Consider the following 13,172-nt stretch of genomic DNA (forward strand, 5'->3'; position numbering starts at 1 on the left):
GGAAGAACACAAACCAAGGAGACTTAGCAGCTGCATTAGGTCAGTACATTGAAATAGGAAGATATTAGTATATCATGTGACAGAGTAACTACATGTGCATGGGCCATCTGAGACAAAAAAAGGTAGCGTCTCAACAACTTCAAAGTACTGGGATTTCTTCTACTTGAATTATTTCATCCTCTCCTAGCAGAGGTTCGGTTCTGGCTGTTTGTGGATGTGTTTTAGGCATTTTGTCGTGCTTTCTGTTTTGTAATGTTTTCGTCATGGCCTGCAGGCATAAAGAAAACAGTACTAGAAAACCTTACAAAATACCTAGAAACACCTCCAAAAACAGCCGGTGCCGAACCTCTGCTTGGAGAGTAATTTGGGCATGTGGGTAGTTATTGATTTGTGCACCACATCTGCAATATTTTCAGGTACTGTAGAATTAAAGACCAGCATCTCCATCTTGATGTAATTTTTCTTGTCAACTTCTTTGTTGCAGAACGAGGAAGTTGTGAAGACTGCCGCCCCGGTAGACGAGGCGGCCATGGCCATTGTCCGAGGCGGAGCCACCCGGGCCCGGGAGGTCTACTATCCCTTCTACACCTGGCCCACCACCATACTCAGGGCTCTGTTGCCGCAGGTCCTCGACAATATTGTTATCAATATCAGCTAGGGAACTATTTTTGTTTTAATCAAAGAAAAACAAAGGAAAAAAAGAAGCTTCAGACGGAGATATTAGCATCTGTATTTGCTTTATTACCTCAATGTTATCGCCAACTTACAGTTTTCAATTTGCCGCCTTTAGTTTTAGATTAGCATAAGTTATCTCCCGCCAAAGTTACTTCCTGCCACTTGTAGCCACGGGAAGCTCCAGCTAGGGAGCCCAGGGGCGGCTGGAGCTTAGAACAGTAGGAAGCCCGCGCAGAAGGAAGACAGAGGGCAGAAAAGGCCTGGAGACCAACTCTAGGAAAATTGGGCCTGGTGGAGATCAACCCCAGGAAACTTAGGCCTAGAGATTATTTCTCCAGGAAATTTAGGCTTGGAGACAAGTGTACTCCAAGAAGAAGAAGAAGAAGAAGAAGAAGAAGGCATCAGAGGACAGTCAGCCAGTAGCCGGGAGACCAGACTAAGTTTTACGATTAAGAGCTCACCTTGGAATATGAACTGAGGAGAATCACAGGACACAGGAATTCACTGAGGACACAACAAGGGACCCACTTAAGAAGATTCAGACAAGGGGATAAAACCAGAACTTTCCAGTTTAGTTGGCGGCCTTTGTACAACTACTAACACTGCTAGATTAAACCGTCAAAACGTAAGTCTGCGAGTGCGTGTCCTCTCTCTCAAGACTCCTCAGCAAAGACAAGGTGAGTTCAGTCAAAACATTCTCTAGACCCCGACCCTGGCTGAAGCGCTGAGAGTCAGCGCGCTTACAGTAAAACTTAGTGGTCCTGGAAGGATTCAAGTAAAAACTGGTGGTCATAGGAGACCATAGGACTCAAGTAAAACTTATGGTCGACAGGAACCAGTAAAACTGGTTATAGGACTCTAACGAGTAAAACTTATTGGTCAAGGACTCTAACGAGTGAAAGTACCAAGAGAACTGTCGCTAAAGTGGTATGCAGTTCGAAGGATTACAGCAAAGGGCTGTGAATATTAAGGAATTGTCTGTCGAGGCTAGCAAGGCCTGCAAGTGTTATCTACAGGAAACAAAGGCCTCTTGAGTAGGTTGACATATCCGAATGTGGTTGATGATTGATGACCTAACTCAGAGGAAGTAGCAACCCCCTTGCAGCAGGTCACCTTACCGTAAAACAGATAATTGTTGCAAGAAGTTACCATTGTCTGTTTATGCGTCTGAAAGGGGAAGAATTTAACCTTTTCAGAATTTAGTCCGACTGTCAAGTGCAAGGACATTGGGTAATCGTGTATTGTATTACATCGCATGTGAATACCTCTGTACAACGACAAATACCACCAGACAGAACAATTAGCAGTTTTAGGGTATCCTGAGTGACAGCACAGCTGTGTGATCAGAACAGACCTCTGAAGGCCAAGCAAAACTTGGACAGTAAACAGAATGGAGGAGAAGGACTCCTCTACAGTAGGTGTAGAGGGAGAAGAGAAAAATGAGAATCTACAAAAAAGAGTGCCTAAGAAGGCAGAGTGGCAAATAGTAGAAGAGAAGAGAAGAAAGAAAGTATTCAGATCCTCTGTGTTGGGAAAGCTTACGAGCAAGGCCAACGCAATAAAGTCCTGGATGGAAAGTCCAGAAAACAAGTGGTACGTACAAGGCGAGCTGACATTGTGGCGTGAGACGTATGAGGAATTGAAAGAAGCACATAGAGAATATCAGCTTACCCTGTCACCGGAACAGGCGGAAGAAGATAACAAGCAGTGGGCTGCTGACAAGTTTGAATCAGCAGAAATCTTCTATCACGAAGTGGAAAGGTGGATGGATATAAGTACAGATCACACAGAACCCCTCGGGGCAGATGGATTAAGTCTAACAGTCAAACCGTCGGACAGTGTTTCTCAAACAGGTTCACTAGGAAGGCGATCGGTTCAGAGTCGTACAAGTACAGCTTCTCGAGTAGACTCTGAAATTAAAAGGCTAGAGCTGATGGTCCAGGCCACTGCACTGCAGGAGAGATTAGCTCTAGAAAGGAAGTCCTTGGAGATCGAACAGGAAAAACAGCTGTTAGCGATAAGGACTGAGATTTCCGTAGAGGATGCGAAGATCAAGATGTTCAAGGACATGGAAGAGCAGGAGCTCAGAGGTGATAAACACGGCGGGGAAGAACATCCCAAGTGGCGTTCACCTGTCTTGGATCCCAACATCCTCAGCTATGTACCTCGTCAAGTAAAGCAAGAAGAACAGGGGCATAGCGTACTCTGGACGGCTACAGATAAGACAAGGCAGAAGAAGCGTGAGTATAGTAACTCGGAGCGAAGGGATCACAATCTTGGCTACAGTGCTTTGAGGATGCCAAGCGGTCGCACATTGTACCAGCCTCCAGTTCGTACACCTCAGCAACCCCCAAACGCCACAAACGACATGTTGCAAACAAGTACAACTCTGCCACCTGAACCAAAGCAGAACATCTCCGTCAGTAAAGGATTACCACAGCATGTTGACAACGTGGTAAGTCAGCAAAGAAGTGAGCAAGGGAACACAGTCACCACAACCCCTGAGGAGTTTCTGCAAGGGCTAGTGAGTGCACAGGCAGAGGTCACCAAGCTGATGGTGGAACACAACAAACAAGCCAGCCTGCCAACGAGAGCTATCAGTGTTTTCGATGGTGACCCACTGAAGTACACAACATTCGTAAGGGCATTCAAACATGCGATAGAAGACAAAACATCAGATGCAGAAGACCGTTTGTCATATCTACAACAGTATACCAGAGGGGAGGCCAAGAAGATTGTGGACAGCTGTTTCCTAATGGATCCTGAAGAAGGATTCAGGAAAGCAAAGGAATCCCTACAAGAAAGGTATGGGACACCCCACAAGATATCTCGGGCGTACTCCGTGCAAGTCTCCAAGTGGCCAGAGATCAAGGCAGAAGACAAAGCGGCCTTGAAGAATTTCGTCTTGTTCTTAATGGAATGTAAAAACGCCATGAGTGGAGACAGGTACCTGAGAGAGTTGGATCATTATTCCAACATCAAGTTGCTTGTGGACAAGCTTCCTTTCAAGCTAAGAGAAAGGTGGAGAAGGCACTCTCACGGAATAGTGAAGGAACGCTCAGTCACTTTCAGTGACTTTGCTGCCTTCGTGCAGAAAGAAGAGGACGTGGTCTCTAATGAGGTCTTTGGCGATCTCAACAACAGAGAGAAGAGCCAGAGTTCTAGCTTCAAACAGAAGCATGGACCTAGGAGGGGTTCAAGCTTAGCAGTAGCTATGGCAACAGACAGTGCAGAAACTGAGTCTACAGGTGGCTGTCTGTACTGTGCGAAACCCAATCATTGCCTGAACGACTGTAGGGTGCTCGGCGCCAAACCAATGGACGAACGCCTGCGGTACATCAAAGGCCAAGGTTTGTGCTTTGGTTGCTTGAAAGCTACAACACACATGGCGAGGGACTGCAGGCAGCGGGCAGAGTGTAAGAGGTGTCAAAAATCTCACCCTACTGTGTTACACCGGGATGCTGGAACGGTGCCCAAGAAGACGGCTGCAGTAGGACGAGTACTACGCACCGGATGTAGCTGGGAAGGAGTGCCACCGATAATTCCTGTGAAGGTCCGCAGCAAGACCACAAACATCACAGTCGAAACATATGCTTTCTTGGACTCGGGAAGCGATGTGGTATTCTGCACCGAGGCCTTAAAGGATCAGCTGAAGACAAGTGGCAGGAAAACAAAGTTGAAGCTGAATACAATTAATGACACCAAAGCAGTGCAGAGCGAAGTCCTGCATGACCTAGAGGTCATGGACTTGAAAGGGGAAAACACAATCCCCATAGCAACAGCATACACGCAAAAGAAAATACCTGCATCCAAGACAAACATCATAACGACGAAGGACCTTACGGCATGGCCATATCTCAATGAGGTAGACGTGCCTCAGATTGATGCAGAAATTGGATTGTTAATTGGTAACAACGTGCCTAAGGCTGTAGAGCCCTGGCAGGTAGTTCACAGTCAAGGCGGAGGTCCATACGCCATCAGGACGGTACTAGGATGGTCAGTAAATGGACCCCTCAAGGGGGCCAGTGATAACAAGGCCAATGTCAACAGAATCAGTCTGGATCAACAGCTGACAGAGTATTTCAACAATGATTTCAACGAAACAAAGGATGATAAGAAAGAAATGTCAGTGGAAGATCAAAGGTTTATGAAGATCGTATCAGAAGGCACGAAGAAAGAAGATGGCCATTATCAGATTCCGTTACCCTTCAGAAACGGTCCACCAGAGCTGCCAAACAACAAGCAAGTAGCCCTACAAAGAGCTAACCATCTAAGAAGGAAGATGACGAAAAATGGCAGCTTCCAAGAAGAATACACCCTGTTCATGCAGAAAATAATAGAAAAGGGCTACGCGGAACGGGTACCCACAGAACAGCTGAAGACTGAGTCAGGCCGGGTATGGTACGTTCCCCACCACGGGGTGTACCATCCGCAAAAGGGAAAGATGCGAGTTGTCTTCGACTGCGCCGCATCCTACGCCGGCACCTCCCTCAACAAGGAGCTGCTTCAGGGTCCAGATCTGACCAGCACGCTGTTCGGAGTGTTAACTCGGTTCAGACAGGAACCCGTGGCCTTGATGGCAGATATTGAAGCAATGTTCTCCCAGGTTAAAGTACCATCAGAGGACAGGGACTATCAGCGCTTCATGTGGTGGCCGGAGGGTCAGATAAACAAACCGCTGGAAGAGTATCGTATGACAGTGCACGTGTTTGGTGCGACGTCCTCCCCTAGCTGTGCCAACTACGCTTTGAAAAGATTGGCGGATGACTGCAAGGATCAGTATGATGAAGAAGTGCTGAAAGCAATCAAAGGTGATTTCTATGTTGATGACCTGTTAAAATCAACAGAAACTGTAGAGAAAGGACAGTGTTTGGCCGAGGATATCCGAAGTGTGTGTGGCACTGGAGGTTTTAGGCTGACTAAATGGATCAGCAATTATCAGCAAGTTATCAAGGCTGTACCAGTGACTGAGAGGGCGGAGGAAGTTAAGAACCTAGACCTGAAATATAACAGTATGCCCACAGAAAGGGCACTGGGCATGCTGTGGAATGTGCAAACTGACACGCTGGGCTACCGAACCCTCAGTACAGAAAAGCCGGCCACGAGAAGGGGAATATTGTCAGTGGTCAGCTCCTTCTACGACCCCTTGGGAATGGTAGCACCAGCACTCTTACCGCCAAAGATGATCCTGCAGGATCTCTGCAAAGAAAGTCTGGGCTGGGATGATGAAATACCGGAAAAACACTTCAATGCCTGGCAAGAGTGGGAGAGTGACCTACAGTTGCTTAGCAGTAAATTCAAGGTGGACAGGTGTTTGAAACCAAGAAGATTTGGAACACCTACATCTGTACAGCTTCACCATTTTGCAGATGCTAGTGAGGTTGGATACGGCACTGCATCGTATGTTAGAATGGAAAACCAAGAGGGCAAAGTCCATTGCACGCTACTTGTGGGAAAATCACGAGTGACGCCGCTAAAGAAGATCACCATACCACGACTGGAACTTAATGCGGCAGTAGTTGCAGTCCGCGTGGACTCAATGCTCAAGAGAGAGTTAGACCTCAAGGTGGACAGAACGCATTTCTGGACCGACAGTACTACAGTCCTCAAGTACATCAACAATGAGACGTCCAGATTCCACACTTTCGTGGCGAACAGGCTCGCAACCATAAGACAGGTATCAAGTCCGAGACAGTGGCGCTACGTTGAGTCTGGTTTGAACCCCGCGGATGATGCATCAAGAGGTCAACCCATACAAGACTTCATCGAGAATGAACGATGGCTAAAGGGGCCACAGTTCCTGTGGCAAGAAGAGAGCCGGTGGCCAAGCCAACCGGACATTATAAGGGTTAATGAGCCACAGCTCGACCCGGAGATAAAGGTGCATGCAATAGTGGCACAAGAAGTTGAACAGGAGAACCCAGTTGACAAACTTCTACGCCATTACTCGAGCTGGCACCGACTGAAGAAGGCTATAGCTTGGCTAGTAAAGGTACGCCAAGCCTTGTTGACAAAGAAGAAGCCACTGAGTCCAACATGCTATGATTTGGAACAAGCAGAGTTGATTGTCATAAAGCATGTGCAAATGAAGTACAAAGAAGAAGGGATGAGCAGTACCGTCAGAAAGCTGGATCCTAAGTTGGATGCTAAAGGCATCCTTCGAGTGGGAGGAAGACTGGGAAGATCAACCTTGCCAGTGGAAACAAAACATCCCATACTGCTTCCAAAGAAGTCAAGAGCAGCAGAGCTTATGCTTCAAGAGCTCCACAGTAACGTGGGACACATGGGAAGGGAATACGTAATAGCCCTGGCAAGAAAACGGTACTGGATACCCAAGATCAACTCCTTAGTGAGAAAGGTGATAAGCAAATGTGTCGTCTGTCGCAGACAGCGCGGCAAGCCAGGAGAGCAGAAGATGGCGGACTTGCCATCACATCGTGTAACACCAGATGAACCACCATTTACCAGAGTCGGTGTAGACTACTTCGGACCGATAGAGGTCAAGAGAGGCCGCAGCACCGTGAAGCGCTATGGAGTAATATTCACGTGTATGGCGACTCGCGCTGTACATATTGAAAAGGCAGACTCACTAGATACAGACTCGTGTATCAGTGCACTTAGAAGGTTCGTCGCTCGTCGCGGACAAGTAAAGCAGATATGGTCTGATAACGGAACAAATCTAGTAGGGGCCAAGGCTGAGATGGAGAAGGAGATAAAGAAATGGAACGAGCGCCAGATAAGTGAGACCATGCTGAAGAAGAATGTGGATTGGAGATTCAACCCACCTACAGGCTCACACTTCGGAGCCTGTAGGTGAGTCTGGGAGCGCCAAATACGCTCCATAAGACAAGTTCTCAATGCTATAAGCAAACAGAAACTACAAGATGATGAGGGTTTGCGTACCCTGTTCTGTGAAGTGGAATACATCATCAACGGAAGACCCATAACGGCGGTCAGCATGGACATTAACGATGTTGAAGCGCTCACACCAAACCATTTGTTGACAATGAGGTCGGGACCAAGCTTGCCACCAAGCTTGACAGACAAGAGCGACCTGTACGCTAAAAGGCGCTGGAAGCAAGTACAATACCTCGCCGACCAATTTTGGAAGAGGTGGACCAGAGAGTACCTCACAGCTCTACAGGAACGCCAGAAGTGGGGCAAGGTTAGAAGAAACTTTGCAGTAGGAGACATCGTGATAATGAAGGACGATCAAACACCGAGAGGCGCATGGCCGCTGGGCAAAATAGTGCAAGTCATGCCCGACAGACGTGGACTAGTGCGTCGAGTGCAGGTCAAGACCCAGCGTAACATCCTGGAGCGACCGATTGACAAACTAGTATGTATTCTGCCGGAGGACGAACAGCCGTAGATGATCAAAGATCGAACCAACAACCTGAATTCCAGGAGGATTACGTGGTCATGTTCGAACTTTAATACTCTAAGAAACTTGTATGTAATGCATGTGCAACGTACGACGTAGTGAAGTAGACAACCCTATATGGACTTCAGCCAAGCTTATTTCAATTGCATGATATTTCTACTAACAACTATTTGAAACACAGTATAGTCATTGTGTAAGGAAGTTGGCTTTATTACATGTATGTAATGTGAAATTGTCGCAAAACGGACAATTGGGGGCCAGTGTTATCGCCAACTTACAGTTTTCAATTTGCCGCCTTTAGTTTTAGATTAGCATAAGTTATCTCCCGCCAAAGTTACTTCCTGCCACTTGTAGCCACGGGAAGCTCCAGCTAGGGAGCCCAGGGGCGGCTGGAGCTTAGAACAGTAGGAAGCCCGCGCAGAAGGAAGACAGAGGGCAGAAAAGGCCTGGAGACCAACTCTAGGAAAATTGGGCCTGGTGGAGATCAACCCCAGGAAACTTAGGCCTAGAGATTATTTCTCCAGGAAATTTAGGCTTGGAGACAAGTGTACTCCAAGAAGAAGAAGAAGAAGAAGAAGAAGAAGGCATCAGAGGACAGTCAGCCAGTAGCCGGGAGACCAGACTAAGTTTTACGATTAAGAGCTCACCTTGGAATATGAACTGAGGAGAATCACAGGACACAGGAATTCACTGAGGACACAACAAGGGACCCACTTAAGAAGATTCAGACAAGGGGATAAAACCAGAACTTTCCAGTTTAGTTGGCGGCCTTTGTACAACTACTAACACTGCTAGATTAAACCGTCAAAACGTAAGTCTGCGAGTGCGTGTCCTCTCTCTCAAGACTCCTCAGCAAAGACAAGGTGAGTTCAGTCAAAACATTCTCTAGACCCCGACCCTGGCTGAAGCGCTGAGAGTCAGCGCGCTTACACTCAATATAATTAGCTCAATTTAATTTTATACATTTCATTCTATATATCAATTCATGATCAGTTGTATTCTAGGAGTGGATAATTCTTGCAATGTGCAAATAGGCAGATAGATAGAAAGAGAATGGTTGGTAGTAGGCGCTTGTTAAATCCGATAAACCCACAAACCTCATTATTATCAGGTTAGAATGATTGTATTTACTTTGGTGTATCTTTAAAGAAGTTAACGTTGGTAAAGACCTTACGGAAGTCCCTGTACTTTGTGTCAACTGCGTTAGTACACAAATGTACCTTACTGCTCCGTATTATTATCACCATCATCATTATCATAATTGTGTATATAAAATTAGTTTGTGATTTGTGTAACGTTAAATATAATTAGATTAAAAAAATGCATCCCAACATCATACATTGTATCCACCTGATGAGCTATTCAAAGGCAGTATCAAGTATCTAAAACAGTACAACAGAAGACAACAGAAGAATAAACAAAACAACCAGATCCATGCGACTAGAACCCGCACCAGCACAAGCCAGGCTATCTGGCGAGATTTCATTCAGTAATGGCACCTCCCATAACGCTAATGATCTCGGCAGCGTTCGCACGCAGAGAGTCTTCTCTCCAAGCCATGCAAAGTTGGGACAGTCGAAGAGCGGTTTGAATTGACATGTACACGTCACTTTCACGTACCCAAGCGATGCCGACATGTTCTGAGATGGAACCATCCCGCAGTCTACCGTCATCAGTAGGTTTTCTTCCAGAGAAATGGATTGTATGCTCGGAAGGTTATCAAACGTGCCGTTTTCTATGACTGTCAGGTCGTTCTCGTGAAGATTCAGAATCAACAGGTCTTCCAAGTTTGCTTCACTAAAAATTCCAGACGGAAGACGTTTGATCTCGTTGTCTTCAAGGCGAATGGTCTGGAGGCGACGAAGGTCCTTGAATATATCTTCATCCAGACTTTCTAGCTTGTTGTCGTTCAGTCCAATTTCTCTGAGAACAGAGAGGTTAGCAAACGTACCAGGTGGCATGGAGGCTAACCTGTTGGACTGTAGATCGATGAACAATAGCCTTGGGAATCGACTGAAAAGCCCAACCTCGATTGTTGCAATCTCGTTGTTGCGTAAACTTAGAATTGCCAGAGAAGGATGGTTACTGAACATGTTTCCTGTAAGCTCAATAAGACTATTGTGGTCCAAGGAAAGAAAGATAAGTCCCTCGAGACCAAGAAAAACGTCTTGCGGGAGGAACGAGATGTTGGTTGATTTCAGACGGAGAGTCGAGAGACGAGGGAAACCGATAAATGCTGCCGTTTCAAAGTTCCCCAAACCGTTCCCGCTCAGATCCAAGGACGTTATATTCGATGGGAGAGAAGGTAAAACATTTTCGAGATTCTTTACACGGTTCCTGGCCAGTTGCACCGTTCCCATGGAGGGTGTGTCAGAGAAAACGTCGGCGGGCAAACTTGAAAGCCTATTCCCATCCAGCAGAATATGGTCCAAACTTGTTAAACCGCGAAAGATGCCAGAGCTCAAGGTACATATCTTATTGTCCACAAGATCCAGATACTCCAAAGATGTTAGATTTCTAAACACGCCCTCCTCTAAACTCGCTAGGTCGTTTATGCTTAGGCGGAGCTCGTGGAGGCTACCACCCAACCCATCGAAAGCGCCTGCCTCTATGTAGGACATTTTGTTGTAACGCAAGTTTAGTGTGGACAGTGGAGGAAGGTAACCAAAGACCATCTTGGGAAGTGACGATATCTTGTTTCTGGAGAGCTTCAAGACGATGGTGTCCGGGGGAATGTCAGAAGGAACAGCTGTCAAGTCGGCGTCTTGGCATGACACAGTTTCGGACCAACAGATGCAGGCTGGACTCTCATCCCCCTCGCTGTCACAGGCAATCCTCGGTTGTCCATGAACAGTGAACACCATCCACATTATCGCTGCAGCCTGCATGAACGTGGTATTGAACTTGGGCCCCTGAAATTTGAATATGTAGTTGTATTTACGTAATTATTATTGGCCGAGGCTATTGACAAGATGTTCAATAAGAATTTATTTGCACTATTGACAGAATATGAAATATTGTTTTGCACAATCAATATCTACTGTCAATATCTACGGGACTTTTCTTGTACTATTGACAGGAATTGTTAATGACCAATCAGAAGACAATGAATGCAACCAGAGCATTGATAAATAAATATATCAGGGCATAATTTACAGCCTTGGATAATCTTGTGAATCATAATCCTGTCTAACCCATCCCTTCTATTAGCCTGGGTACCATCCGTATTCTACCGGGGCCCCGGCAGAATACGGATGGTACCCAGGCTACCCTTCTATAGCCCTACCCCTGATTCTATAAATGGTGCCAATGCGGTCAAGGACATTGTCCCTGGAGTATGGCACATGCTGTGCCGGTTTTGGACAAATTTGCTGTTCGTCAAAGCTTCACTTCAACAGAGACCAAGGAGCGTATTCAGTTTCCTGTCAGCATGGACAGATCTAGATATCAAAAAGCTGGAAGCAAATTATGGTCTCATTACACAATTTCGCCGTCCCATAGGAATACAGCTTAAATCACACGACTTCTATGCCCGCAAATCCAATTAAAAAGCAGTATTTCTGGAGATGTTTTGCTTTCTATTGCAAGTGCACTAGTTCGTTAGGCAATGAAAAAAATGACACCCAAATCTAGCCGAGTCAACTATAGTTATCGGATTTCAAACTGCGAGTACCCGATAGCCGCCCGAGGGCCTTTTGAGCAGAAAAAGACCTGTGGCCGCAGCACTCAAAACAAAGGAACGTACACGTCCGCAAATCGATGGCATTACGAAACTTTCCGACATGATCATAGCAGTAATATACAAGCTTTCATCTCAAATCCTTCTGATATCAAATGGGGGCGATGAAAGGGAATTTATCACCCACCTTAACACAAGCTTTTGACACCCAATCATTTTTTGGCCACGGACTCTTTTAACTCGGAGTAACACAGGAATGAGACCTTGGGGGTCCAAAAATGTAGATGTAGATGTAGATGTCCTTAACGTGAATATCAACAATGTCGCGTCTGGCTTGTGGTAGTTTGACGGTGTTACTTGGTGCTGTAGCCGTCGGGATCTACTGGAACTACGATGGCTTCGATCCAGGTGAGCTTCAGGATCACGGGGAGGGAGGAGTGAACTTCTGGGTGGCAAATTACGTAAAATTATCGGCACTCCTGGTGCATACATTACGATCAACTGTAGTAATGGCGAAACGCCCATTCTGTAAGTTGTCAACCTAATTTGTCAAACATAACTTCTTGTTTCATACCACGGGCTAGTTGAGTAAAAAGAGAGTCCGAGTCGAAAACAATTTTTCAAGGTGAATGGATCTCATGTAACCTTTTATAATCATTTCTTTTGCGAATTATCTGCACATGTATACTCTGCTGATGTCCTTCTCTGTGTGTTGTGTTGTGTTGTGCATCTTAAAAAGGACCATAGGAAGCATTAGTTCGGCATCTCCCGTGTTAGCTGGGGCAACGATCGCAAGGAGAAAAACGTAATTTAATTTCAACTGGAGTTCGGCGACCTCATACCTCCATGAAAATTTAGACCTTTTGTAAATTTCATGCATTGACTAACAAATTAACATAATTTATGCATGGCGTTGTTCATAATTGACTAACGTACACATGTCACAATTATAAAATTCCCATTATTAATCATAAAGCAGTTTTGCAATTTTTACATAAACTATGCAAATAAGTTCCTCATAACCATATTTGGTATCTGCTTATATTCCACCTATCATAATTAACATCTGTTACATTTATGAAAGTCCAGTTATTAAAAACAACGGAATTATACAATTTCCTCATTAATTATGCAAATCAACTCCTCATTTGCATAACATGTATATCATTATGAACATCTTTGTCTAAGGTACCCGCATGCCTAATATGATGCCAATCCGTCAATCCTTTCTGCATTTATCCTCTTTGGAATGTCTTGACAAAAATGCCCCTGCAGTTCCCAAATGAACTGTTAGGGGGCTGAAACTTGCCCCACTTTGTCATGACACTGAAAGCTATCTACCACCCAAATGTCAAGACCATATCACATCTGGGACAAGAGATACATAGAAAAAACTGCTATGATAGAATATTCTCATTAATTATGCAAATGTGC

At 45.5% G+C, this 13,172-nt stretch overlaps 4 protein-coding genes across 4 annotated transcripts in view; 3 read left to right on the forward strand and 1 right to left on the reverse strand.

Annotated features, from left to right (window-relative positions):
• LOC118418309 (hydroxysteroid 11-beta-dehydrogenase 1-like protein) overlaps positions 1-745 on the forward strand; it is a 6,543-nt gene extending 5,798 nt beyond the window's left edge. Inside the window, exon 6 of the mRNA XM_035824167.1 lies at positions 485-745. Within this exon, the coding sequence (XP_035680060.1) occupies positions 485-658 (174 nt within the window). The 3' untranslated portion in view covers positions 659-745. The remainder of the gene's footprint in view (positions 1-484) is intronic.
• Positions 746-2,065: 1,320 nt separating this feature from the next.
• Positions 2,066-8,047, forward strand: LOC118417511. The gene is made up of 2 exons (XM_035823094.1): positions 2,066-7,484; positions 7,593-8,047. The coding sequence occupies exons 1-2, from the start codon at positions 2,066-2,068 to the stop codon at positions 8,045-8,047; spliced, it is 5,874 nt and encodes a 1,957-aa protein (XP_035678987.1).
• Positions 8,048-8,694: 647 nt separating this feature from the next.
• Positions 8,695-10,929, reverse strand: LOC118417512 (decorin-like). The gene is made up of 3 exons (XM_035823095.1): positions 10,649-10,929; positions 9,680-9,982; positions 8,695-8,719 (listed from the first exon to the last, which is right to left on the reverse strand). The coding sequence occupies exons 1-3, from the start codon at positions 10,927-10,929 to the stop codon at positions 8,695-8,697; spliced, it is 609 nt and encodes a 202-aa protein (XP_035678988.1).
• A 1,087-nt stretch (positions 10,930-12,016) lies between these two features.
• The window catches only part of LOC118417513 (hydroxysteroid 11-beta-dehydrogenase 1-like protein), a 6,890-nt gene continuing 5,734 nt past the window's right edge, over positions 12,017-13,172 (forward strand). The window contains exon 1 of the mRNA XM_035823096.1: positions 12,017-12,146. Within this exon, the coding sequence (XP_035678989.1) occupies positions 12,059-12,146 (88 nt within the window). The 5' untranslated portion in view covers positions 12,017-12,058. The remainder of the gene's footprint in view (positions 12,147-13,172) is intronic.

Source organism: Branchiostoma floridae, chromosome 6, assembly GCF_000003815.2.
Source record: "Branchiostoma floridae strain S238N-H82 chromosome 6, Bfl_VNyyK, whole genome shotgun sequence".
NCBI classification, from domain to species: Eukaryota; Metazoa; Chordata; class Leptocardii; order Amphioxiformes; family Branchiostomatidae; genus Branchiostoma; species Branchiostoma floridae.

Excerpts from the sequence above, each read along its gene's own strand:
- LOC118417511 (XM_035823094.1), top strand. The coding sequence starts at position 2,066 with ATGGAGGAGAAGGACTCCTCTACAGTAGGTGTAGAGGGAGAAGAGAAA. Across the intron at positions 7,485-7,592 it reads AGGCTCACACTTCGGAGCCT|TGGAATACATCATCAACGGA; the intron begins GTAGGTGAGTCT and ends TGTTCTGTGAAG.
- LOC118417512 (XM_035823095.1), bottom strand. The coding sequence starts at position 10,929 with ATGTGGATGGTGTTCACTGTTCATGGACAACCGAGGATTGCCTGTGAC. Across the intron at positions 9,983-10,648 it reads GAGGCAGGCGCTTTCGATGG|AGAAATTGGACTGAACGACA; the intron begins GTTGGGTGGTAG and ends CTCTGTTCTCAG. Across the intron at positions 8,720-9,679 it reads AACATGTCGGCATCGCTTGG|TTCATATTCCAAGGTGAGCT; the intron begins GTACGTGAAAGT and ends GATTCTCCTCAG.